General features: G+C 45.3%; 2 protein-coding genes across 4 annotated transcripts in view; both read right to left on the bottom strand.

Moving 5' to 3' along the window:
* LOC147447124 (uncharacterized) overlaps positions 1 to 23,826 on the bottom strand; it is a 326,621-nt gene that overhangs the window by 26,888 nt on the left and 275,907 nt on the right. The gene's annotated exons all lie outside the window — the stretch shown is intronic.
* Positions 16,965 to 18,656, bottom strand: LOC147447125 (uncharacterized). Its single transcript, XM_086524251.1, has one exon. The coding sequence runs from the start codon at positions 17,534 to 17,536 to the stop codon at positions 17,042 to 17,044; it is 495 nt and encodes a 164-aa protein (XP_086380377.1). The 5' UTR covers positions 17,537 to 18,656; the 3' UTR covers positions 16,965 to 17,041.

Genomic DNA, 23,826 nt, shown 5'->3' on the forward strand with positions numbered 1-23,826 from the left:
GGCACAATGCCTTGAGGATCATTTCTCTGCTTCTGAATTGCATGGTGCCCTGCTTGCATTGGGCCGTTGGAGATCTCCCGGTTGGGATGGACTTACTGTGGAATTTTTCCTCTCCTTTTGGGATGCTCTTAAACAACCCCTACTTATCATGCTAAATGCGGCATGGGAAAAACAGGATTTGCCAGTATCATGGAAAGAGGGTTTACTTAAATTATTGCCCAAGCAAGCACTGTGCGAGCAATTCTCTCATTGGCGGCCCATAACTTTGATGTCGGTGGTTTACAACTTATTGGCTAAAATGCTGGTCCATCACATTAAGGACTGCTTGTTTGCAGGACTTCATCAGGCCCAGTATGGTTTTATTCCTCGTCGTCAAATCGTTGACAATTTGGCAAATGTTTTGATTGGCATGGAGTATGCTAAGTACATGCAACATGATGTGCTGGTCATGCAAGTTGACATTGAAAAGGCCTTTGACATTGTGCAATGGGATTTTATTGCTGCCACAATGAGGTGTCTCGGGTTTGGTCCTAAATTGGCTAATGCGGTTTATTTCTTGTATGCTTGCAGCACATCTTCGGGAATCCTAGAAGGGGAATTTACTGAATCGTGGCCGCTTGGTTGTTCGGTTAGGCAAGGTTGCCCCCTCAGCGCTTTGTTGTATGCTATTGCCACTCATCCTATGTTGATGTATCTTGATCACTTGACCTCTGCGCAGCGTCTTCATGGTTTACAGTTGCCATCGGGTCATTCATTTATTGGACAGGCTTATGCGGATGACTTGTTGTTTATGCCCCGAAATCAACAGAGTGATGTTCAAGCGATTATGGAAGCTTTGGAATTGTTTGCGATTGAGGCTGGTCTTAAAGTCAACTTCCGTAAATCCAAGCTTTTACCACTCCGTTCTTGTTATTGGCATGCTCTGCTGTGGCTGGGAGAGATTGTTCCTCCGAATGTAATCACCAGGCATTTGGGTTATCCGATTGGATGGAACGTCACTCACACGCAAAAAGTAGACTGGGTTATGCAACGCTTGAATGTTAAACTACATTACTGGAAGCTTTCTACTTGGCCACTGCATGTTCGCCTGAGAATCGTTCAGAGTATCCTCATGGCATATGTTCAGTTCTTTTTGCCACTGTTGCACTGGCCTCGTCACTGTCTTGACTCTCTCATGTCGGCCATATTGTCTCATTTGTGGAGAACTCATGCACATAAAAAAGGCCTGCGTCTGATGTCAATGACAAAACTTTGTACACCAAAGAGATTTGGTGGTCTGAATATTTTGGACCTGCGTAGGCATGTTCTGGCTAGGAAGGCTATGCTATTGCCTACACTTACGCAACAATCTTAGCCCTGGACTCTTATGTTTGCACACTTGAGCCAGCATGTGGTTACGTCCTCGTTTGGTCATTGGCACCCATCTATTTGGGAGGTGGTATTTGGTAAGATGGATGGCCATATTCCTGGATGCTTGCTTGCTTCCACCTTGCTCTCCGCCTGGAAACAGGTTACGAATCATTTATCGTGGAATGCTCGAACGCAAGGGAACTCCCTTTGCTTGGAGAGTCTTCATTGGAGTCGGGCCTTTTCTCTTACCTTGGTTGACAACTCGCCTCGCCAAGTGTATTTCCTCTCCTGCCGTGGCATTCGGGTGGTTGCGGATGTGGTGGATGCACATGGTTTCACTTTGGAGTTTCCATTTGCCGCTCGCCGTTTTGGATTGGGCATGCATTATCGTCAGTTCTGGAGAGAATTGCAGTGAATGTTGGTTGGTTTTTTGCCCGTTTCACCCTTGGCTGATGGTGATCACATGTCTGACTGGAATCTTCGGGAAATGCCATTTCAAGATATTTCTGCTTGTCGGGCATATGCTCTTCTTTTGCCTCAACCATGGCTTGCTGACCATTGCAACGCTCTTTGGCACATGCATAAATCAGATATTTGGTGGAGAAGGCTTCTATCTACATTATGGGAAAGCCGTTTGCCGCTGAAGGATCGCTTGTTTCTTTGGCGTTGTTTACTTGGTGTACTCCCTGTGGGTACCTTCCTTGGGATGCGCCATATCCGCCCTTCATTATGTGTCCGTTGCTCATCTGCCGAGGAGGATGCTTGTCACCTCTTGTGGGACTGTTGTATTACTCGAGACTTTCTTCATCGGGTATCTGCGTGTATACGGCTCCGTTTTCCCTCGACGGTCTTCCATAAACGGTTTTGGGCTTTTGGTATCTTCTCACCGGCATTGCAGCGCTTTGCAGTCTTCTTCATGTGGGTCAGGTTTTGGGCTTATTGGAGCCTGTGGCGACAGCATAATGGCCATATGTTTCATCGAATTCATGCAGATCCCCTGCCTTTCTTCAAACTTTCCCTTAGGTAGTCTTTACGGTTCGCCTTGGAAGTTGGTAATATCACTGCAAAGATACATCAGCTATCTTATGAATGCTTTTAGCTATTTTGTACAGTTGAACACTTTGGTGTTTCTCCGCTTGTACTTCATCCTTTGGGTGGGTTTTCCTCTCTTTGAGGTTTCCCACAGATAGATAAATCAAATTGATTTACAAAAAAAGTGTGTGCGTGTTGCAGTCAGCGGGGGCAGCGCGAGGAACAAAGCTGCACCCTTGTAACCCTGGCAGCGTACTGGCTCTGTGCACGAATCTGAATCCTGCGCGCAGACAGTAAGTGGAGACAGCCTACTATCTAATTGCGTTCTGCAGATTTGGCCTTTCTTGACCACCTGTATCTGCTCGCTGCTGTCAAAATTTAGTTCGTACATATCTCTGAGGTCTCTGTAAAAAGATAAAGTGTCAAATTACCAAAAAAAGGAAAAAACAGTCTTTGCTTTAGTTCTCGGTCGTGGTCCGGTTGATGCAGTCAGAGTTCCTGTGCGTCTTCAAGCGTCGTAGAGCCATGGAGAGTGTTTCGGAGAGTGCTTCTGAAATCAAAAGTTGTGGGTATGAAGACTTCGAATAGGCCCGAAAAGCCTGGAATGGTCAGGCACCTGCCCTTGAGGTGCGAATTTCGGTACAGGACCTGATGGATCCGGTAGCGCAATATGCCATGAATGCGGTCATTTTGTTTTTACCTGGTAAAATGCCTGTTGCGTAGGATGTCAGATAGTGGGTTGATTTCTTGCTCAAACGCCAGGCTGTCCGAGGCGTTTATTTTGGTGCTCGAGGTTTCTATGAGGTATTATTGGTAGATACTGAGGCTAGAAGCCTCTTGCTGGAGATGTCTCCTCTCTTTTTTGGGCACGTAGATGACTCATGTTCTGCCTTGGGCACTTACAAAGGACTATCAAAGTCTTATTCGTCACAAATGTCCTGTGTGGGTGGAAATTGATGATTTTCCCCGCACGTGGAGGCATTTTCTTCCTTTGTTGGCTGCTCAACTTGGCAAGGTCATTTGCCCGCCGAAATTGGACGCGAACACTAACAAGTTTTGCATTCTGTGGGATACGGATAAGCATACCCCGGGTGGAATTATGGTGGATTTAGGGGATCCTTGGGTGGGCAAGCGCCCTTTTAAACTTAAATGGGGCAAATTTGCTAACTCCTGTTTTCGATGCGGTAACTTCGGTCACATGTAATCTGAATGTCCTGAACCTGTTTTGCAGCCCTCTCTTTCGGCTGTTCCTTCCTCTACCCTTGCCCCTATAGGCAAATCTGTTGGTGGAGCTAAATCGAATGGAATCCCTGCTATGAAGGTGGCTTCTAATGCAAATAAAGGGAAAAACAAAAATCCGCCGTCTGCGGATGTTGGGAATGTAAATGCACGGAAAGAAAAAAATGTTGCGTCGACTGATGTTGGCTCGTGGGCGATACCTAAAAAGATAGTAAAAATTCGTACTCCACCTTCATCCCGTAATTATGTTCCTCTGGTTAACGCCAATAAGAATGTATCATTTAAGCAGCTTCCCTGCAATGACAATCGCACGTTGATTGACGCTTGGGAAAAAGCGATGCACTCTTATAAGGATGTACTTTTGGGCGAGTTTCCACTTCTCAGGCAGTCTCTATGGACAAATTTCCTGCTTTGACTCAACGGATGGGTTCTGGCACGGATGTGGTGGACGGAGATGTCCATATGGGCATCTCAACTTGATCCTTCTGTTTCGTGCCATTGTAAATATGGTTTTAATGCACAGTCGTATTGAATGCATTTCATATAATGTGCGTGGGTTATGTAACCTGGATAAATGGCGACTGACCTGACACTATGTACATACATGTAAGGCAGATATCGTGGTTTTGCAAGAACACAACCAACATGACTTTGTTGGTCAATGTTCTTATTTCGCAGGTTACTGGATTGCATATGCTGGTTTGCATGATTACTTAGGTTTATTGATGTTGGGTCAGCATGAGCTTCAACCAGTTCTCTTGTATAATGATCCGAACGGCCGTTGGATGGTGATTCAATGCTTGTTGAACGGTCATGTGTATGAATTTGGAGGTATTTATGCGTATACATCATTTGGACAAAGGGCTGCTCTATGGCGAGAAATCTCTTCTCGCTCATGGACCTCGAGTGCATTCCTTTGCGGTGATTTTAATAATACCCCTGAGATGGATTATAGTACCACTGGCAATTCACATATGTTGTTTGCGGAAAGGCAAGAATGGGATAATCTCTTTGCTGCTACTCAAATGACTGATATATGGTGGCATTTGCATCCAAATGCATCTGGTTTTACTTTTCAGCATGTTGCCCATTCTTCTTATCGAGCGCGGTTGGACATATGGTATTTGCTTAATTTGCAACAATATGAGGAATTTGTATGTGAGGTCAACATCGATTACACTTTGCAGTTATCGGATCATTACCCTGTTTTGTTGCATGTGAGTTTTAGGCAGACTCGTTGTGATTGGGCTCTTCCCAGGAAACGTCTGCTACTTGTTAATAATGCTTATCTCACACATGAGGTTTTTCGAAGAATGATTTCTGAGGTTATTCCTCCTCTGCTGGTTCATATGCATCTTGATCTTGATGCCGCCTGGTATCGCTTTGTAATGAGGGTGCAAAGTGTTATTTGTGACTATGGCAAGCATTACATGCATTGCACTCGAGGGGAAGTCAAAGATGAGAAGCATGCTTGTCAACGACTGCAAGAGTTGGCTGATTTGCGGCCTCTGTCTAATTTTGAGATGTCGGAGCTATGTGAAGCCTCTGTGTGTATTCAACGTAATGACAAGCGAAAGCTTGCTAAATGGCAGCAGACGCGTGCTCGTCAACAGGCTTTCATGGACAAAGGCTGTGCTTGGAAGCAATTTTTTAAGCATTTACATCATTCAAGAATCTCATGTGCAATCAAGCGGGTTATGCTTTCCATGGTTTTGCATTATTGACACGTGTTTGCTGCTCCTTCTCAGGCATCTTTGGCTGCTTGCCATGCGCGTCAATTGATGCTTTCCTTTGTTACTCCGATTATATCCCCGCAAGATGCATGTGGTCTTGAGGACCCCTTCACTGCTTCGGAATTGCATAGTTCATTGCTTGCTTTGGGCCGCTGGCGGTCTCCCGGCTGGGATGGGCTTACTGTGGAATTTTTCCTCTCCTTTTGGGAGGCTCTTGAGCATCCACTGCTTTTCATGATTAATGCGGCATGGGAGAAACAAGATTTGCCGATATCTTGGAAAGAAGGTTTACTTAAATTGCTGCCTAAGCAAGCCCTTTTTGAGCGATTCTCTCATTGGCGTACGATTACTTTTATGCTAGTGGTTTATAAGCTATTGGCTAAGATGTTGGTGCACTGCATTAAGGACCATCTTTTTGTAGAACTCCATCAGGCTCAATATGGTTTCATTCCACGTCACCAGATTATGGATAATTTGGCTAATGTTTTGATTGGCATGGAGTATGCTAAGTACACTCAACAAGATGTGTTGGTTATGCAAGTTGACATTGAAAAGGCCTTTGACACTGTACAGTGGGACTTCATTGCCGCCACCATGACGTGTTTAGGGTTTGGTCCTAAATTCGCCAATGTGGTTTATTTTTTGTACGCATGTAGCACGTCTTCAAGGATATTGGAAGGTGAATTAACTGAATCTTGGCCTCTTGGTTGTTCGGTCAGGCAGGGCTGCCCCCTTAGTGCTCTGTTGTATGCTATTGCTACTCACCCATTGTTGACTTATCTTGATCACTTGACCTCTGTTCAGAGTCTGCATGGTCTGCGGTTACCTTCGAGTCGTACATTCGTTGGCCAGGCTTATGCTGATGATTCGTTGTTTATGCCTCGTAATCAGCACGCGGATGTCAAGGTGATTGTGGAAGCCTTGGAACTGGTTGGCATTGCGGCTAGGCTTAGAGTCAACTTTTGTAAATCGAAGCTTTTGCCTCTCCGTTCTTGTGATTGGCATAGTCTGTTGTGGCCAAGTGAGATTGTGTCTTCAAATATGATCACAAGGCATTTGGGTTATCCAATTGGATGGAATGTTACTCACTCTCAGAAAGTCAATTGGGTCATGCAACGCTTGAATGTCAAATTGCATTACTGGAAGCTTTCTACTTGGCCCTTGCATGTTCATCTGCGAATTGTTCAGAGTATCCTGTTGGCATATGTTCAATTCTTTTTGCCACTGATACATTGGCCTCGCCGATGTCTTGATTCTCTTATGTCGGACATTATGTCCCATTTGTGGCAGACTCATGCTACGAAAAAAGTCTTACGCTTGATGTCGATGGAGAAGCTTTGCACTCCTAAACGTCTTGGTGGACATAATATCTTGGATTTGCGTAGGCATGTGTTTGTAAGGAAAGCTATGTTGTTGCCCACTCTTGTGCAACAAATTCAGATTTGGACTCTGATGTTTGCATTCCTCGGTCAACACGTTGTTACTGCTGCTTTTGGCCATTGGAAACCCTCTCTCTGGGAGGTGGTTTTTGGCAAGATGGAAGGGCACATTCCTGGATGTCCACATGCTTCCTCTTTAGTATCTGCCTGGAAAGAGGTTACGATGCATTTATCGTGGAATCCTCGGCAGGAAGGTGATTTGATCCGTTTGGAAAGTCTCCATTGGAGCCGGGCATTCTCTCTTACTTTGGTCGACCGCTCACCTCGTCAGGCTTACTTTCTCTCTGGTCGTGGCATTCGTGTGGTTGAGGATGTGGTCGATGAGGCTGTATATATTTTTGAGTTTTCCTTTGCTGCTCGTCGTTTTGGGTTGGGCATGCATTACCGTCAGTTTTGGAGAGAGCTTCAAAGCATGCTGCTCGACTTTTTGCCTGTTTCACCGTTGCCTGATAGTGATCGCATGTTTGATTGGGCCTTTCGGGAAACGCCTTTTCGAGATATTTCTGCAGGTCGAATTTATGCTATTCTTCTACCACGACCATGGCTTGATGGTCATGGTAATGCCATTTGGCGCATGCACAAATCTGACGTCTGGTGGAGGAGGCTCCTCTCTGCCTTGTGGAAAAGCCATTTGCCTTTGAAGGAGCGTCTGTTTCTTTGGCGCTGTTTGCTTGGAGTGCTTCTCGTTGGCACTTTTCTTCGGGCGTGTCATATTCGTCCTTCTTCTTGCATTCGTTTCGATTGCAGAAGAGGATATTTGTCACTTGTTGTGGGATTGCTGCGTTACTATAGACTTCCTTCGCCATGTATCGGCGTGTATGCGGCTCCGTTTTCCTGGGGTTGTCTTTCACAAAAGGTTTTGGGTATTTGGCATTTTCTCACCGACGTTACAACGTTTTGCGGTCTTCTTCATGTGGGTCAGATACAGGGCTTTCTGGACCGTGTGGATTCAGTGTAATGCTTACATGTTCCATTGTACTCATGCGGATCCATTCCCTCTCTTCAGGCTTTCTCTTAGGCAATCGTTACGGTTTGCTTTGGAAGTTTGTGATATCACCTTAGAGATGCATCAGCTTTCATATGAATGTTTTTAGCTACACTCTACAGATGAGGAGTTCTGTGCTCTTCCCCTTGTATATGATCTTTTCAGTGGGTTTTCCTCGCTTTGAGGTTTCCCACTAGCAAATTAATCAATCGATTTACAAAAAAGTGTGTGTGTGTGTGGAGTTGAGAGAAGTCGTCTACGAACTTGCACGCTGTAGCTGGGCTACAATGTCACTTTGCATGGAAAGACAATTAAAGTTGGTCGTGATCGCGGTCGTGGGTTCACACTGGGTGGACTTGACACGTGGCAAAAGTGGTGGTCTAGAGGACACCGTGGCCAGTCCTTCCCCGCCACAGTTTGGAGATAGGCGCAGCTGGACTGTCAGAAATATTTGAGCTATCCGTTTCCTGCCCTTTTTGTAAATATGCTTATATTTATTTTAGACTGATAGGCGGTTCTAGGTGGATTTATGAGTATTAAGTCCCGAGTCCAGCGTTGTGTGTTCAGTCTAGCACCACACATCTACATCTACACTATCCCTTCACATTTGAGCCTCGACACCCCCATTGTACCCATGAGTTCTGGGCTTGGAGCTGAGTGTGCTGCCAGCCAGAGTCTGTACTGGTTCATGTGAGTTAGTCGAATCCCATGCTATTCAGAGTCTACTATTGAGTCACTTGAGTTTGCTCTGTTGTTCATTGTTTCCAGTGTTTTCATTCTGTTGGAAGGGTCTTTGCGTTTAGCAGAGAGTGCGATCACAGATAGAGATGCTACTATTTTTGCTTTGCGCCATGCATTGCAAGAAAAGTCTAGAATCATTGACGACCTCCGAGCTCAGGTCCAAGAGTTTTGGGAGATGCTACTCCACCGAAACATGGGATCTCAGGCTCCAGTGGGTATGGGATATGGATGGACAAGGCAAGAGATACTTGTACATATTCCTGTTGGGTATGCACAGCCAGGTACTTCTACACATTTCATGGGACCCTCTACACAGACTCCTGTAGGATATGCTCAGCCTCAATAGTTCCCGTTCTACCCTCGAGGGTTTCAGCAGCCGGCTCCCATGCCACAAATGCAACTGACACAGAGAGTTCCTTGCGATGGCTTTGCTGGTGCACACCGTCATGGGTGTGTTAGTAGACGGCCCGAGTACACTTCAGGACAGGTGATTCCATTTGCCGAGCAACAGGTGGCGGCTCCACTCCCGGGGAGCCAATTTGTTCAGAGCAGAGTCCAGCAGCAGACTCCCACCATCGATTTGATGGCTCCCCCTCTAGAGGCCAATACTTCTAGTACAGCAGTGGCGACGACTCTCTCCCTTGGGTGACAGGACCTGCTTGCTCGACTCAGATTTCTTTTGTACATATGCAGTGCCTTGTGGTTTCTTTGTGCAATTTCAGTGTTACTCTCACCGAGACGGTGAGTGCTTTATCTAAAGTTGCTGCAGCTTCATACGGAAAACCCTGCATATATAAAAGACGCAAAGCGATGGACTGTTCATCGGCTGATGCGATGTCCCTTATCAAGGAATGCTTACACGAAGATTTTGAAGATGCATGTAGGGCCTGGGAGGGTTCGGAACCTGAGAAAAAAATCATCATTCTTGTTCAGTAGCATCTGATAGTGGATCCTGTTGCCCAATATGCGCTAAATGCAGTCATACTTTTCTTTCTTGGTAAAATGCCTACGGCACAGGATGTGGGACAATGGGTGGATTTTATGCTTAAACGTCAAGTACTTTGAGGAGTTTATTTTGGAGCCCAAGGTTTTGTTGGCGGATAGTGAAGCTAGGGATGCTCTGCTTGAAATGTTACCGTTGTTTTTTAACACACAAATGACACATGTATTGCCATGGGCTCTTACTAAGGATTATCAGAGTCTCATTCGACATAAATGCCCAGTATGGGTGGAGCAGGTGGATTTTCCTCGTACATGGCGCGTCACTTTCTGCCCAGTTGGGGAAAGTGGTTCGCCCTCCCAGGTTGGATGCGAATACTAATAGATTCTGGATCTTGTGGGATCCAAATGTCCCCGAGAGCGCACAGAGGCAACACACACATGGGCTGAAGTTCGTGTGAACAAACACGCACACCCCCCTACCTCATCCATCCCACACACACACACACATACTTTTTAGTAACATCATTTGATTTACTGACGGAAAACCTCAAAACGAGGAAAACCCATAAAAAAACATTACAAGCGGTAAATAAAAAACAATCAAAGTACAACTCATAGTGAAGAGGGGAGAGCTCATCCAAATCCCAAGCAAACATAAGTGATTGGCGAAGGGAGGTTTTGAAGAGGAAATCATAATCCACCTGAACCTGTTGGAACATGAGATGATTACGTACTTTCCAAATTGTCACAAAGCATCCAAAATCTAACCCAATCAAAAAAGTAAGCATACCGCCGAAGCAGCGGTGGAAACACTTCAAAAATCTAGAAATATCGGCCAAAATCTATCCCAGGAAAATGATTGCGAAGACATGTAGAGATGTAATCCACAAATGGCTGCGTGTGAGAACAAAGCCACAATAAATGTGGAATCTTGTCAGTACTCGCACCACAACGAACGCATCTCGAGGAGGCCATTCCTCTCGAGCAAAGAAATTTACCAATTGGGAGAACCCCACTGATACATCTCCATATGAACAATCACTCTTTCAAGGAAAGTTTAGCACACTTATATAACTTTGTTGTGCCACCATGTAGTACCTTTATCCATATGCCATACCAGATAAAGAGAGGATCAAGGATCTTGCATAATGCCGATCACAGAGTCAATCCTCAATGACAAGCGACGGAATGCGAGACCTAGAATCAACAATTTCCTTGATGATCTGCCATGTGTGTCTGTAATGCATTCCAAGACCAAAAGTAAGAGCAACTTGTCAAAATGAGAGTACATGCCCATGAATATCGACAAAATCCGATATCACATTAATGCCTTTCTCAGAGAGAAAATTTTATGAGAGAAAGTAGACAAAAAATGATCCAAAATCCGAGACATGAAATCACAAAGTTTCAATCCAAAACCTAAGCTTGCCATGATCTGTGCAAGGAAGTCCCACTGAACAGTATTAAATGCTTTCTCTATATCAACTTGCATGATAAGCACATCTTGTTCAGTATACTTTGCGTACTCAACGCCGATGAAAACATTAACAAGATTATCCATAATTTGCCTGCGAGGAATGAATCCATATTGAGCGGCATGTATGCCGGAAAACAAATGATCTTTAATTCGTGTAGCAATCATTTTTGACATTAACTTGTAAATGACCGGCATAAGCGTAATGGGCTGCCAATTCACAGAGTGCTTGCTTAGGCAACAGTTTCACCAGGTCTTCTTTCCATGATTGTTGCAAAGATTAGACACACACACACACACACACTTCGTTTTTTTTGGTGTAAATCTTGATTTAATTTACAAGTGGGAAACCTCAAAGTGAGAAAAAACCACAATAAAGAAATACTGAAGACGGAGCATTATGATGCTCCGAAATCTAGAAACAATCAAAGAAGATCCTATAAGCTTCAAGAGAGATATCTCTCACATCATAAGCATAGTGTAGTGCTTGTCCAAGCGAAAACTTGCAGTACGGGAAAGGGTCAATTTCCAGTGCATGAAACATCTAAGAGTTACGTTGGTGCCTGATGGTCCACATAACCCAAAATCTGACCCAATTGAAGAAGACCTCAAACAGAGATTGTGGCAGTTGGAGGACTCCAAAAATCCAGAACCATCTGCGAAAGATTCCGGATGGGAAACGAAAGCACAGAGCATAGGACACTTGTTTGATAAAAATAAAAATTCAGTAGCAACGGCAATCCCAAAGCAAATGCGTAACAGACTCGTCAGCCCCATGACATTGCACACAACGAGAGGAGGCAATGAGTCGTACATGCAACAAAGTACCAACCGGTAAAGCACCCACGATGCATCACCATCAGAAAATGCGTTCCTTGAGTGGTAGATGATTCTTCCAAATGGGAGATAGCGTTCTTTGCCACCACCACTGAGACTTGGAGAGTGACCACAATTGATTTCCATGAGACACAATCCATGCATTAGACTGCAGCAAAGCATAAACTGATCCAGCCGATATGCAATCCAAGCTAGTATGAGCAAGATGCCAATCAAAAGGCCAAGAGTGCTGAATTTACTACCACAAATGCCGATAATGAGGTCCCAACCTATAACAAAGTGCGGTAGCAGGCAAAGAAAGAACTTGTCCGGCATCATCCACCACTTGATCAACATGGCAAATCCCTTTTTGCAAAAGAAAGTATGCTTGTCTAGGAGAGCGCTGGACCAAAGTAAGAGAGAATGCTTTACTCTAGTGGACGCTCTCCAACCGCAATGAGTTACCTTGAGGGGATTGGCGACCATGCCAAGATAAGTGAGAGGTGAAAACCTTCCAATCTGCAACAAGAGACGAAGTGAAGGGACATTTGGAATATGGCCATCAAGTTGCCCAAAGACGAAACACACACACACACACTTTTTTTTGTGAATCTGCTTTGATTAATTTACAAGTGGGAAACCTCAAAGCGAGGAAAACCGCGAAAAGAAAGGGATACAAAAGACAGAGCACTATGAGGCTCCAAAGGTTAGAAAAAGTCAGCGTAAATCCTGTAGGCATCAAGAGTGATGTCTCCAGCTTCATAGGCAAAATGTAGCGCTTGACCAAGAGATAATTTGAAATAGGGAAAGAGGTCAACAAAAGTGCCCTGGAACATTAAGGAGTTCCTATGATGCCAGATGGCCCACATAGTCCAAAATCTGACCCAGGTGAAGAAGACCACAAACTGAGATTGTGGTGACCGAAGCACCCCAAAAAGCCAAAATCGTCTGTGAAAAGAGACGGAAGAAAAACGTAGTCGAAGAGCAGTTGACACTTGCTGAATAAAGGCTCTGGAGTGACGACAAGACACAGCAAGTGTGGCACGGTCTCCTCAGCTTCAGGGCATCTGAGGCAGCGGGAAGGCGCAATATGGCGAGCATGCAACATACTGCCAATAGGTAGAGCTCCCACCAAGCACCGCCACAAGAAAACACGTTCCTTCAAAGGCAGATGACTTTGCCAAATGCGAGACAATGCGTGTCGCCACCACAAGGATGACTCGGAAAGCGACCACAGCTGATTACCCCGATGCACAATCCATACATCAGACTGAAGAATGGCATAGACACTGGCAGCTGAGATGCAGTCCAATCTAGTAGTAGCCAGATTCCAGTCAGAGAAGCGAGAGTCTTCATCCAGAGAAGGAATGGGTGAATGAGCAGCAAGCATGTTTTGAATCTCCCGCCAGAGAGGAGAATAGTGAAGGCCCAACCGAAAGCGGGAGACGGCATCAACGAAAGAGAGAACATAACCCGAGTCATCAACCACCTGATGCACCTGACGGATTCCTTTTTGGGAAAGAAAATACGCTTGGCGAGGAGACCGTTGAACCAAAGTTGAAGCAAAAACCTTGCTCCAATGCAGACTCTCCAAGCGAAGAGAGTTATCCCCAGAGGATTGTCGACCATGCGAAGTGACAACCTTCCAATCAACAATTAGAGAAGAAGGGACATCCAGGAATGTGTCCTTCAAGCTTCCCAAAAACAACATCGCAATAAGTCAGTTGCCAATGACCAAAAGAAGGGGTGACAATGTGCGCACATAAATGTGTGACCATGAGAGCCCAGGGTTGCTGCTGCTCCACCAAAACTGGCAACAACATAGCCTTCCGAGCCAGAAGATGACGTCCTAGGTCCAAAATATTCAACCCTCCAAACCGCTTGGGAGAACACAGCTTGTCCATAGATAGAAGCCGAATTCCCCTCTTGGTAGACGAGGCCCACCAAAAATGTTCTAAAATATTGGACATGAGAGACTGCAAGCGCAACCGAGGCCAGGATAACAAAGGCAAGTAAAACTGCACATAAGCCACAAGGATGCATTGGACAATCTTGAGACGTACATGAAGTGGCCACATGGACAATTTCCAATAATTCAACTTGGAATGTAGACGTTGGAGCACCCAATCCGTTTTCTTCATAGCCGATACATTCCAACCCAGCGGATAACCCAAATGGCGAACCAGAACATGGGGAGGAACAATCTCCCCAGGCCACAATATCTTATGCCAGTCACACTCTTTCAGAGGCAATAGCTTGGATTTGCAAAAGTTAACTTTGAGACATGCTGCCAATCCAAACAAGTGAAGAGTATGCATAATCTGCTGTACATCATCATAATTATTACGAGGCATGAACAAAGAGTCATCCGCATAAGCCTGACCAGCAAACTGTCGGCCGGAAGGTAAAGTAAGGCCATGTAGCCTACTAGTGGAGGTCAAGGAAACCAAATACATAAACAAGGGATGAGTAGCGATTGCATAAAGCAAAGCACTCAGAGGGCAGCCCTGCCGTACCGACCGTCCCAAAGGCCAAGATTCTGTGAGAGAACCATCCAGCAAGCCTGCAGAAGTACTGTTTGCATACAAGAAAAGCACGACACGGGATAGCCTAGGCCCAAAGCCCAAATGTCGCATGGTATCCGCAATGTAATCCCAAAGAACAGTATTAAATGCCTTTTCAATGTCAACCTGCATGACTAATACATCCTGTCGAGTATATTTTGCATATTCCATACCAATGATGACATTTGCAAGGTTATCAGTAATTTGACGTCGCGGAATGAAGCCGTATTGAGATTGATGCAAGCCTTCATGCAGAAAGCATTTGAGTCGGTTAGCAAGCATTTTTGCCATTAATTTATATACCACAGGCATAAGTGTAAAAGGCCGCCAATGTGAAAATTCTTCACACAATGCATGCTTAGGGATCAGCTTGAGCAAACCTTCTTTCCAAGAGGAGGGTAATTCCTGTTGTTCCCAAGCTGTATTCATCATGAATAGTAGAGGCAACTTCAAATAATCCCAAAAAGACAAGAAGAATTCCACAGAGAGACCATCCCAACCAGGAGCTCTCCATCGACCTAAATCAAGCAAGCTGCCATACAATTCCGCCTCAGTGAAAACAGCTTCCAAGTCTTGAGCCTGCCGCAACGAGAGAATGGAAGTGACATGCGATAGAAACATGTGACGTGCTTGGCAAGCTTCTCTCGTGGGAGAAGAAGGGGCCGCAAAAATCTTGCCATAATGAGAGCATAGGGCTAGTGCTAGCTCTCGAAAAGTGGAGGTCCACTCCCCTAACGGTAATTTAACTCTCCGTATAGCTTGAGACTGCCTCGAGTGATGCAAATGCTGAAAGAATCGTTTAGAAGCACATCCTTTATTTGCATAAGCCTGTTGACGAGCTCGAGTCTGCCATTTGGCCAATTTCCTCTCATCATTGTGCCTTAATATTGCACCAGTAGAAAACAATTCGGTCATTTGAGCATCAGTAAGAGAAGAATGATTAGCCAAATGCATTAATCGGCTACAAGCATCCTTTGCCTGGTTAACCTATTCCCTTAATTGTGACAAATAATCCCTGTCATAATCCTATATAACTGATTGAACATGCATAACAAAACGAAACCATGCTATGTCCATGTCAACATACATCTGGGAGAGCAGAGGCGGGATGATATTCACAATCATAGTGCGAAAAGGCTAAGGCTTGAGATAAGCATTATTGACACGCAGAAGTCTTTTCTTGGGTAGGCGATCATTGACATTAAAAGAGCCAAAACGAAGTTTCAAGCATACGGGAAAATGATCCGAGAGACACATAGCATAATCAATCCTCATCTCGCATACAAAGTCATCATATTGTTGCATGTGAAAAAGATACGAGCGATCCAGCCGAACGCGATACATGGATTGAACATTATGCTGAAAAGTAAAGCCTGGATCAGTCGCATGCAAAAAGGGCCACAAATCAAGCCCATTACAGGTCGACATAAATTGGTCCCAAGATTGTCGTTCCATATGAAGCATGTGAGAATGGCTAGTAGTATTATCCACAAGGTTTGGTGCATTATTAAAATCCCCGCAGAGAAAGGCATTGGAACGCCAACAAAAAGAAGAGATAGCACTCCACAACTGTGCTCTATCTGCAGAAGCTGTATATGCATATAATCCTCCAAATTCGAAAACTTCTCCATTAACAATACACTGGATGACCATCCATCTCCCAGCCGGGTCATTAAAGACTAAGGTTGGGAAGAGTTCATGTCGAACAAGCATAAGCACTCCAGAATGGCCAGCTGATCTTGCATAAGCTATCCAGTAGCCCGCAAAGTAAGAAGTCTGTCCTACAAATTGGTGTTGGTTATGCTCTTGAAGAACCACAATGTCTGCTTTACATGTATGTACATAGTGCCAGGTAAGCCGCCACTTGTCGTGATTGCATAACCCACGCACATTATAGGAGATGCAATTCAAAGAACTACGCATTCTATATGGTATATACAGCGGACGAGGAAACAAGGAAAGAAAGGGGGGAATAAAACTCAAGTACCAGTGCCCATCGACACATCCTCCCCAGCTGAAGGTACCTGAGAAGGTGGGTCAATACTTGGACCTGGATAATCGACAGGAAATGCACCTTGCGATGAAGAAGCTTCTCCAGTAACAACCTCCTTGTAAGAATGAACAACCTTGTCCCAAGCTTCAGCTAAAGAAGTGTTGTCATTACAAGGGAGTTTTTTCTGAGCAACATTCTTCAAAGGAGGGACATAATTACGAGAAGATGCCGGAACACAAGGTGTAGCAGCTTTGACAAGTTTCTTGGGCACCATCCAAGTTTGAGAGGTCAAAACCTCTTCTTTTCCCTTGTCTTTAATATTTGGAGAAGCAGAAAGTGCAGACAATTGTACTTGTTTCCCCTTGCCTCTAATCGCCCCAGCTGAGGGGGAGGAGGTTGAAACTCCTTTAGTTTGAACCTCAGTAGAAGGTTTCGGAGGCGAGCAAGGTTGAGGAGCAGGGACAGCGGAAGGAGGTGGTTGCAAATTTGGTTCCGGACATTCGGACTGCGTATGACCAAATTTATCACATCGGAAGCAAGAATTTGCAAACTTGCCCCATTTAAGCTTAAATGGGCACTTTCCAACCACTGTATCCCCAGAATCGATCGAAATACCTACTGGTGTGGGGATATCCGTGTCCCACAAAATACAAAAACGGTTTGTGTTTGCCTCCAGCTTAGGAGGACAAATGACTTTGCCTAACTGAGCAGCCAACAAAGGAAGAAAATGACGCTAAGTGCGAGGAAAGTCGACCACCTCAACCCAGACGAGACACTTGTGACGAATGAGACTCTGATAGTCCTTGGTAAGAACCCAAGGCAGCACATGAGTCATCTGTGTATTGAAGAAAAGAGGAGACATTTCAAGCAGAGCATCCCGAGCATCCATGTCAGCTAGCAAGACTTCGTAGAACCCTCGCGCACCAAAGTAAACCCCTCGGACTGCTTGCCGTTTGAGCAGGAAATCAACCCATTGGCCTACATCCTGAGCAGTAGGCATTCTACCCGGGAAAAAAAGAATCACCGCGTTAAGTGCATATTGAGCAACAGGATCCATGAGCTCCTGTGTAGGGATGCGCACTTCAATAACAGGAGCGGATCCTTCCCAGGCTTGACGTGCATCCTCGAAGTCCTCATGCAAACATTCTTTGATAAGACTCAAAGCATCCATCTCCGAAGTTTCCATGGCTTTACGACGCTTATATATACACTGATCCGTGGAATCCATGTGAAGCTCTCACACACACACTCTTTTTTTTTTGGGGAGTTTTTCATATAGACTGCTATATACACAGGCAGACACAGACCGGCTAGCTGTACAAAAACACACACCCCTCTCTCGCACACAAGACGACGGAAGGACCGCGTGCAGGCGAAATCAAACTTCCACCCCCGACGCGTTGTGAAGGGCCTGCACAGGGTAGATGTTGTGCAGAACAGAGTCGCGCGACAGACAAGGCCGAAGAATTCACCACACATCCAAATCCCCCGCAAGCGTACACTCACTCACACTTGACATAGACCATAATACTGAGTGCCAATCCATTTGATGCAACGGTAACAATTTAGACTTTCGAAAGTTTACTCGCAATCCTGCAGGTTGTCCATAAAGATGCAATGCTTCCATTATACATTGAACATCCTCCGGTGTATTTCTAGGCCAAAACATGGAGTCATCCGCATATGCTTGTGCCACAAAATGATCTCTAGATGGCAATTCCAACCCATGTAAACGCCCACACACAGTCAAGGAGTCCAAGTACAACAAAAGAGTGTGCGTAGCAATAGCATACAACATAGCACTCAAAGGGCAACCTTGCCTAACCGATCTACCAAGATCCCATAATCGAGTCAACTCACCATCAATGATTCCAGCAGATTGACTATTCTCATATAAGAAATAGACCACTCGACACATCTTGGAACCAAAGCCCAAAGCCTTCATAGTCTAAGCGATGAAATCCCATTGAATCGTGTCAAATGCTTTCTCTATATCAACCTGCATGATAAGTACATCCTGTCCAGTATATTTTGCATACTCAATCCCAACAAAAGCATTAGCAATATTATCCATAATTTGCCTGCGAGGAATGAATCCATATTGAGCAGGATATATGCCTGAGAACAAATGATCCTTAATAGGAGAAGCTATCATTTTCGACAACAATTTATAAACAACCGGCATAAGCGTGATCGGACGCCAGTGCGAGAAGTATTCACATAATGTCTTCTTAGGGGCGCACGTGCACACACACACACGCACGCACACACACACACACACACGCGCACACGAGCAGAACAGAAAACCGAGGGTCGATTGCACAAGGCTGCTGTGCTGCGGGCTGGGTCTGCACAAAACACACACACACACACACACTTTTTTGTAAATCAGTTCGATTAATTTACTAGTGGGAAACCTCAAAGCGAGGCAAACCCATTGAAAAGATCATAAAGAAGGGAAAGAACACAGAAGTGTTCGGCTGTACAATATGGCTAAAAGCATTCATAGGAAAGCTAATGTATCTCTACGATGATATCACCAACTTCCAAGGCGAACTGTAAAGATTGCCTGAGAGAAAGCTTAAAGAATGGGAAGGGATCTCCATCAATGCGATGGAACATATAGCCATTACGTTGGCGCCACAGGCTCCAATAAGCCCAATATCTGATCCACATAAAGAAGACCGCGAATCGCTGCAACGTAGATGAGAAAATGCCAAATGCCTAAAACCATTTGTGGAAAACCATCGCCGGAAAACGGAGCCGCATACCAGCCGATATGCGGCAAAGAAAATCTCTAGCAAGGCAGCAATCCCACACCAGGTGGAAAACAATCCCACACCAGGTGGAAAACATTCTCTTCTGCAGTCGAGCAACGGACACAAGAACAAGGGCGGATATGACGTGCCCTAAGAAAAGTGCCCACCGGGAGCACTCCAAGAAAACAACGCCAAAAAAACAATCGCTTCTTCAAAGGCAAGTGACTTTTCCACAGGGCAGAGAGAAGCTTCCTCCACTAGATATCAAATTTGTGCATGTGCCAAAGGGCATTACAATGGTCAGCAAGCCAAGGTGGGGTAGGAGAATAGCATAAACTCGAATGGCAGAGAAAGCATTTCTTGAAGATTCCAATCGGACATGCGATCACCATCAGGCAAACGTAAAATGGGCAAAAAATCGACCAGCATTTGCTGAAGTCTCTAGAACTGACGGTAATGCATACCCAATCCAAAACGGTGAGCGGCAAAAGGAAACTCAAAAGTGTATCCGGCTGCATCCACCACATCCTTATCCACACGAATGCCGCAACAAGAGAGGAAATATGCTTGGCGAGGCGAACTGTCAAAGTGGCAGAAGCTTCGATTTGTAAAAGTTGATTTTAAGACCAGCCCAAACAATCCCAAAGCTTCCATAATCACTTGGACGTCTGCCTACTTGTTGTGAGGCATACATTTGCATAAGCCTGCCCAATAAAAGTATGACCTGAAGGTAACTGCAAACCATGAAGACGCTCAACAAAGGCCAGTAGAGGTCAAACAACCAAGAGGCCAAGATTCCGTCAATTCACCTTCTAGGATCCCTCAAGACGTATTGCAAGCATACAAGAAATAAACTAAATTAGCCAATTTAGGACAAAACCCTAGACACCTCATCGTGGCAACAATTTAGGACCAAACCCTAGACACCTCATCGTGGCAGCAATGAAGTCCCATTGCACAATGTCAAAGGCCTTTTCAATATCAACTTGCATAACAAGCACATCTTGCTGGGTCTACTTTGCTATGCTCCATGCCAATCATAGCATTAGTCAAATTGTCCATGATTACCATACTAAGCCTGATGAAGTCCTGTAAGTAGATGGTCTTTAATGTGGAGCACCAACATCTTAGCCAATATCTTGTAAACCATAGGCATCAAAGTAATAGGCCACCAGTCCTGTAAGTAGACGGTCTTCAATGTGGAGCACCAACATCTTAGCCAATATCTTTAATGTGGAGCACCAACATCGTAGCCAATATCTTGTAAACCATAGGCATCAAAGTAATAGGCCGCCAGTGAGAGAATTGCTCGCAAAGTGCTTGCTTAGGCAACAATTTAAGTAAACCCTCTTTCCAAGATAATGGAAAATCTTGTATCTCCCAAGCCACATTTAACATGAAAAGAAATGTCTGTTCGAGAGCCTCCCAAAAGGAGAGGGAAAATTCCACAGTAAGCCCGTCCCAACCAGTAAAAAAGGAATAACAAAGTGCTATGAGTGTAGGAAAGTAGGGCATATAGCTAGGGACTATTGTAACATCAAAACTTACACCCATTGGGGGAAGAAAGGGCATCCCCCTTCTAAATATTTTTCAAAAAATCAAAAGGGCAGCAGCACAATAGGGCAGAAGGATGAAGAGGAAGAAGGGTGATAGTGACTTGTTGGTGACCAGTGACATTTGTTAAAGACATGGGAAGATTCTCAACCTCGTTCTTTGAAGTTATTTGATTTCTCCGTGATAGCTTGGTTTAGGCATGCTTCCCTACTTTGAGGAGAGGTATCTCATGAGTCTTTGTGACATGAGTAGTTGACATGATTGTTTGTTGTCATGGTCCAAACCACAATGGGGGGCAAGAAGGGGGGGGGGGGGGGGAGGGGAGAGGGGTGGATGTGTGGGGTTGTAGCGCGGATAATGTGTCGAGCTCTCTACAGTGGGTGGTCCTCAGTGCAATGTGCATGACAATCTCACTCAAACAGCCCAAACAGAAAGGAAGCAATAGACATCAACAGAGCTCACAAAGACACAACAACAGACCAGAACATATGACTCGACTATCTCAAAAACTGATACAGACTCTGGCGTAGCACACTCAGCTCCAGCCCAGGACTCACAGGTACAATGGGGTGTCGAGGCTCAGATGTGCAAGGATGGTGAAGATGTGCTCTGTGAATTAACTCACTCTAGACGACTACGTACAAGATAATGCCACTGGCCCCCACGACTACTCATATGTACAACCATAAAGAGTCACCAACGGCTCATAAATGTCCAGTCAGCTAAGTCTATCTCCAAACTGAGTGGTGGTGGTGACCTGGCCACGATGTCCACTAGACCACCGTCGGTACGTTGCCTGCCACATGTCACCCCCAGCCCAGAGGGTCCGTCCAGTGTGAACCAGACCAACTGTGACTAACTGTCCAACTGTCTGCCTGTCCTGTGAAGTGACACTGTAGCCCTGCTAAAGGGGTGTATGCTTTGTCCCATGACAAAATCTACTCTTTGTGAAGACCCTACCTTGAATGAGAGTCTTCATGTGTAGCACCTCTTTTCCAATCGGAACCTTTTAGTAGCTAGTCATGTGTACTTATAAATTGTATATGAAGATAAGTGAGCTGTACATCGTGCCAAATGAAGCCCTACCTTCCTAGGGTCGAGCCACCTTTGTAGGGGCTGATTTTGGGGTTGTACTAGTTAGTAGTTGTACTTTTTTGAAGAAAATTGGCTATATATATTAGCATTCTAATTTTACCATGGAGGTTTACTTTTTGATTGGTGATGTTGTGTACTTTAGCACCACAAAGAAGATCTAACATCAAATACAATAGGTGGATAATCTTCTCTTGGCTACTTCTTACAAGATGTTCTAGCATGTATTATCTCTGGATATTGTCATCTTAATAAACTACTTCTCAATCTGTTATTTATTTATTTTTTACTTGTATGGCTAATTTTATGAAGAGTACACACATCTACATGGGCATGCACACATTTAAGCTGACTTGGAAAACATAGTCTCAAGATCACCACTATAAGACATTATTGGCGTTCTTCATCAATGCAATTCTAGTTCATGCTAGCTCTGGTAGGGTAAAAAGAGAGAGAAATAGTAGTAGTGTGAGGTCATGCAGCAGGAATACAAGCACAGAAAGTTACTGATGCACTGGGACTTTGGCAGAGAAGTGATCTGGCCACAGCAGGAAGCACGTAGGTGGCCACTGGGACCATGCCAGGAGAGTGGCCACAGAGCTTCTTCTTCTTCATCCTCTTCCTCTTCCTCTTCCTCTTTGCTAGAAGACTCTGAGTCGGAAGCAGAGCTTGAGTCGGACGCCTTGTAATTTTCATCACTGTGATCAGTGGAGGACAAATCGGTGAGGCCATGGCCTGAGGTATCCACATCCTCTTCCTCAGCAGAACTTTGGGATGTCTCAGTTGGCCTCTCTGGAGAGAGAGCTTTCTTCTTCCTAACTTGTTTGCTTGTACCAACCATCGTAAAGCTAGCTACCTAGCTTGGCCAGTGTGCAGGGTGAACTCTGGAACTCCCAGATTCAGAGATGTAGCGCTGTACTTGGAATAACTATTTCCCAGAAAGCTGTACTTGGAAAAGCTTGATTACACAGGAGGCTGCACTTTAAAAAAGCGATGATTAAGCAAGAAGCGAGTAGGCGGCACTTTCAAAAAAAGCGATGAGCAGGCGGATGGATGCAGGAAGAGGAGTTTGGGCGAGGGGATTGATGAGGACGAGGGGTTTGGGTAGGGTAAGGGCGAGGGGAGTAAGGCGGGGAGTTGGGGTGGGGTAGGGGCGAGGGGTGCAAGGAGGAGGGTAGGAGCGAGGGTAGAGAGAGTGGGTAGGGCGAGGGGAGAGGGTGGATAGGGGCGAGGGGAGTAAGGGAGGGTAGGGGTGAGAATAGGTCGGTAGGGGCGAGACAGAGGGTGGATAGGGGCAAGGGGAGAGGGTGGATAGGGGCGAGGGTAGAGAGAGTGGGTAGGGGCGAGGGGAGTAAGGGGGGCTAGGGGCGAGGGTAGAGAGAGTGGGTAGGGGCGAGGGTTTAAGGGGAGGGTAGGGGCGAAGGAAGTAAGGCGAGGGGGTTAGGGTAGGTAGGGGCAAGGGGGTGTAAGGTGGAGGGATAGGGTCGAGGGGGTGAGGGAGAGTAGGGCGCTGGGGTTGAGTAGATTGTAGGGGCGAGAGGTTGGGTAGAGGGATAGGGTCCAGGGAGAGTAGGGGCGCAGATACCCGGGAAGAGAAGGACGCAGTGAGCAGATACAAAGAGAAGGAAGACAAGTTTCTGTTTGCAGATTCAGATTGGGAGAATTAGATTTGTTGGTTGCTGAAGCTTAGAGAAAAGAAGGCTATTAGGAGATTAAGACTCGCAAGCAATTTTTACTCATAGCAAGTTTTGGAGCACAAAAGTACAGAACTCTAATGGCCCCTTCCTGTAGCTAGAGGACGAGCTGCACTGCGAATGGGACCAAAGGTTTTCTGCTGCTAATGAGACCAAAAGTTTTTTGACGTAAACTCTGCCATATTCTTCACCTAGACATTATTGAATTGTGAGGCTCATCAAGTCCTTGATTACATATCGTTCACTTTCTCAATCGCCATCTAAGCAGATTCCACTTGTTCAAACTGAACAAAACCACGACCTTTGGAGACTCCCGATAGAAGCTTAACTGGAAAGACCTTAGTACTTAACGTCAAATAACACTGAGGAGAGAAACAATTAGAGGAGTGATTGGGCTGTAGAAGTTCAAGACAATACCC

The sequence above is a fragment of the Adiantum capillus-veneris genome, chromosome 11 (genome assembly GCF_014529385.1).
Source record: "Adiantum capillus-veneris isolate H3 chromosome 11, ASM1452938v2, whole genome shotgun sequence".
NCBI classification, from domain to species: Eukaryota; Viridiplantae; Streptophyta; class Polypodiopsida; order Polypodiales; family Pteridaceae; genus Adiantum; species Adiantum capillus-veneris.

Excerpts from the sequence above, each read along its gene's own strand:
- LOC147447125 (XM_086524251.1), bottom strand. The coding sequence starts at position 17,536 with ATGGATTCCACGGATCAGTGTATATATAAGCGTCGTAAAGCCATGGAA.